At 45.1% G+C, this 4,112-nt stretch overlaps 1 protein-coding gene across 1 annotated transcript; it reads left to right on the top strand.

The window, feature by feature from the left end:
• The first annotated feature begins 337 nt into the window (after window positions 1–337).
• LOC147420271 (uncharacterized) lies at window positions 338–3,514 on the top strand. The gene is made up of 4 exons (XM_086504292.1): window positions 338–469; window positions 667–855; window positions 969–1,277; window positions 2,835–3,514. Exons 3-4 carry the CDS (start codon window positions 970–972, stop codon window positions 3,328–3,330), a joined length of 804 nt encoding a protein of 267 aa, XP_086360418.1. The 5' UTR covers window positions 338–469; window positions 667–855; window position 969; the 3' UTR covers window positions 3,331–3,514.
• The last annotated feature ends 598 nt before the right edge of the window (window positions 3,515–4,112 follow it).

The raw sequence follows: 4,112 nt of genomic DNA, 5'->3' as shown, positions 1-4,112 counted from the left end.
AAAGGAGATTCGACTCAGCGAGAATCGAGGACGAAATTGCAAGGCGTGTGGGCGTATGTGCCCAATCCTCAAACCACGACGTGATTGGGGACAGGACGTTTGGACAACGATATTGGCAAAGTGGAAAATGACTTGGAAAACGAAATCACTGGCCTCAAAAATCAATACCCCATTTTCCGTCGTCGTCCGTGCATGCACGCGTGACTGCGACTCGTGAGTCAGTCCGTCATCGTGAGAGAGAGAGAGAGAGAGAAAGAGAGCGCCGTAAGTGTGAGGGGGCTCGGTTATTTAAGAAGAAGGCAGCAACAGCACCATCTAACTGTACTACCTTCTTCAAGTATCTCTCTCTCTCTCTCTCTCTCTCTCTCTCTCTCAATTATATACGGTCACCTTTACACTTTTATTTGTGTTGCGCAGGGATTGCAGAATCATTGCAACAAGACCAGCTTCCGCTGCGGACGCTTATCAGGTGGAAAAAGAAAAGTCTATTTGCGTGCATGGGCGCTATTGTGTGTGTGCGTGCGTGTGTGTGTGTGTTGTGTGTGTGTGTGAGAGAGAGAGAGAGAGAGAGATGATAGTGGTGACAAAAATCTGCTATGGTGTGTGGGGGGATATATCTGCTGCAAGAGAGGTCCCCACAGAGCAGCTTCTGGTGGTTTCGTGCAGGAACTAAAAGTTTGAATTATACCTTTAAAAAATACCTTTGAAGGTAGAGAAACGTTACAAAATTGGATCGTCCAAATGTCAAAACAAGGCCGTTATGCATCAAAGGCAGGTTCCGGAATAGGTGGAGAGGAACAGCCAGCTCTTCAAGACTCCTCCACCAGGTTTCGATCCCAGCACGGTCAAGAAGAGGTGAGGCCCGAGGGACTTGGTGTACATCTCTATAGCAAAATTGTTATGAGTGAGCAACAAGAGAAACAAAAGCTGGTGATGCGAGTAGTGATTGAGTGTGCGCCTGCATGCAGGATGAGTGCAGCTGAGAGAGATGCGATTGCAGCATCGTTGTTCAAGGCTGGGGGCCTTCTGGATGCCGGTGTGGGCGCGGCAGACGTAACGGATGATGATCAGGGAAACATCAATTACCTGCCGGTGGGTCCCCAACCGGGCAACTACTGGCGCAACGTGGAGAACCACGGTAACATCCTCGTCACCTTTATCACTACCGCCCGCCGCAAATCAGGTTTCATTCCCCAACTCTCTAGTGCGGAATTCACCAAGGAAGAGGCTGAGGAGTATGCTCGCAAGTTCAATGCCTGGATGAACGAGATTGACTCGTACGTCATCATGATCAATGCCTTGCTTTTCATTGTGTTCCCATTGTATGTGTGTGTGTGGGGGGTGGGGTGGTGGGCTCAGCACTAAAGGGCACGGGAGCAAAGAGATGGGATCTACGGTTGAGGGTGCGCGCACGAATCTCAAGGAGATTTGAGGGCTCAAAAAAATGGGGCGTGGGGTGCTGCTCGCACGAAGTGAACCTCGGTGGGTGCTGGGCAAGGCGCATGGCTTATCCAACCCCCCGTGCGCATATGTTGACCATGGTGGGCAACAAACGCATGTTAAGTCAATGTGGACAGGTGTGTCCATGTCCAAGTTTACGTTTCGGCGTCCTAGTTTACTTCTGGTGCATCCTACGACCCTGCGCGCCTCTGCTTTTGTCTCCGGGCTTCTCAATCGTAGATCCCACCTCTGGGGCTTCATTTAATGCCCCGTGCCCTTTAGTGCTGGGGGGAGGGGGGCTAGATTGGTCAATGGTAACTTGTAAGCAACCTTTCGATTGACACACATGTACTAACTTCTAGGTGGCCTCCACAAAGAGGCGTGTTTTTACAAGTGATTGATGTGATTACCCATGCACTTACTACTTGCTTTGACCACCAAGGGGCCTCAATGACGTTAGGAAAAGTGTGCCTCAACTTAGCCTTGAGCCTGGGAGGAGGGGGTAAGTGTTTTGAGTTAACCCCATCCTTCAAATAACTCTACCTCAAAGAGGTAAAATTAGTACTACTCCCGCCCCCCTTTTCTTATGCATGTGTGTGTGTGTGTGTGTGTGTGTGTGTGTGAGAGAGAGAGAGAGAGAGAGATTTGTGATTACAAATCTCTCTCTCTCTCTCTCTCTCTCTCTCTCTCTCTCTCTTGCATCTCAAAACATCTCTCTCTCTCTCACACACACACACACACGCACAAGAAAAGGGGAGAGAGAGAGAGAGAGAGAGAGAGAGAGATGTTTTGTGAACATCTCTCTCTCTCTCTCTCTCTCTCTCACACACACACACACACACACACACACACACACACACACACACAAGAAAAGGGGGACGGGAGTAGTACTAATTTTACCTCTTGGAGGTAGAATTATTTGAGGGATGGGGTTAACTCAAAACAGTTACCCCCTCTACCTGGCTCAAGGCTAAGTTGAGGTACACTTTCCCTAGCATCACCGAGGCCCCTTAGTGGTCAAAGCAAGTGCATGGGTAGTGGATTGTGTGTGAGAGTTCGAAACTTCCCTAGAATCTTGGCACCAATTACGAGGCTTGATATTATGAGAAAAAATATGAGAATTTGACCGTAGCATTAGTGTCCAATGGTTGAAATCTCTCTCTCTCTCTCTCTCTCTCTCTCTCTCTCTCTCTCTCTCTCTCCACATGTATACACATAATTCTATATATGTATATAATACACCTCTATCTACATACCTAATCTTCATGTAGGAATCTGTGCACTCACTACTTGCATATGCAATTTAGAACCAACTAAATGCTCCTTTTTCTTGTATATTTCAAGTAAGAATGGCACCAACATCAAATACTAATATAGCTCACTTGCAACGACAGCTATGTAGGGTACATCCACCTGGTGGATTGGGCCCAACAAACAGCAAAGAATGATACCACTGATTGCAACGTGATTCTTAAGGGGGTTTCTAACTTTGTGGTGGGGGTCGTGGGATTGGCTGGAAAGTTAGCAGAAGTAGTAACTTTACGAATCACGAGTCTCATTAAGTCTGCAGCAAGCTACGCGACACAAAAAGGATCAGCTGTAAATGCGGGCTTTACAATTGAGACGACTGAGACCACTGGTGCCAAGGATCCCATCCAACCCATCTCCTATGCTTCTACAATCATGAGTAAGACCCAAAGCGGCAAGTCCATGTCAGAATCAACCACAATTACGTTGTCCTCCTTCATCTACAAGATCAACAATAATGCAATTATCTCCATGGCAGATCAGCTTGTTGCTGGCTCCACACTTTCAGGTGCTAAACAATATATGGACTATGTAAATGGTCCACTTAACAACTTTAAAAATTCCCGCCTCCAAAGTCACTAAGCTCTAAACTTTCTACTACGTGTTACTACCATATGAAGCCTTTCCATCCTCCCTCTCTAGTTGGACTCTAAGATTAATACAATGTCACAATTCTTGTGTGCACTATGACATCTCACGCTTGTAATATATCAACTCCTCTTTACTCTTAGCAATCATACTTTGCTTTGCCAATGTTTTCCTACCATCTTCAAGTGTTAACTTTTATGTTGTGCTGTGATTATGTGTACAATGCACTTCCAAGTCATTCTTGGCAAGGTTTAAGGAAAAAATTTAAAATGTTCCTAAGTCTATGTCCCATAGGCTGTGGCACATACAGAAATTATGCCAATACAAGAGTTCATAAAAAAAGGTATTTCAAAACACAAAAATATATATTCGAAGACGCCATTTATATATGATATTTGTAAACCTATCTTGTGAATTTGAGTTAAGGAAGGACTCATTACATTTACATTTACACTCAAATATTCATAGATAAGATATAAGACCTTAAAAACACACATGGCATAGTTTGATAGAGGGACTTCTAGAGAACTATACCTATAAGCCACTTCACATAAACAATAAGATGCATTTATGTCTAAGCAATGGTTGCTCTATTATTGGGCCATGTCTAGGATATATAGTAACACACATACTCCTTATCACAACAAGATGGGTGTAACCAAATCGAGGATTGTTCTCAACTTGCAAGACCATTGGCACTAGTTGTTCATCGATCTCTTGAGCTAGCCATTGCGGTTCACCTAAAATCAAGAGATCAAACTGCTTTGAAGAGAAAG

The sequence above is a fragment of the Adiantum capillus-veneris genome, chromosome 28 (assembly GCF_014529385.1).
Source record: "Adiantum capillus-veneris isolate H3 chromosome 28, ASM1452938v2, whole genome shotgun sequence".
NCBI lineage: Eukaryota > Viridiplantae > Streptophyta > Polypodiopsida > Polypodiales > Pteridaceae > Adiantum > Adiantum capillus-veneris.
Note: the sequence above shows the minus strand (reverse complement) of the source record. Positions and strands in the feature narration are given on the sequence as shown.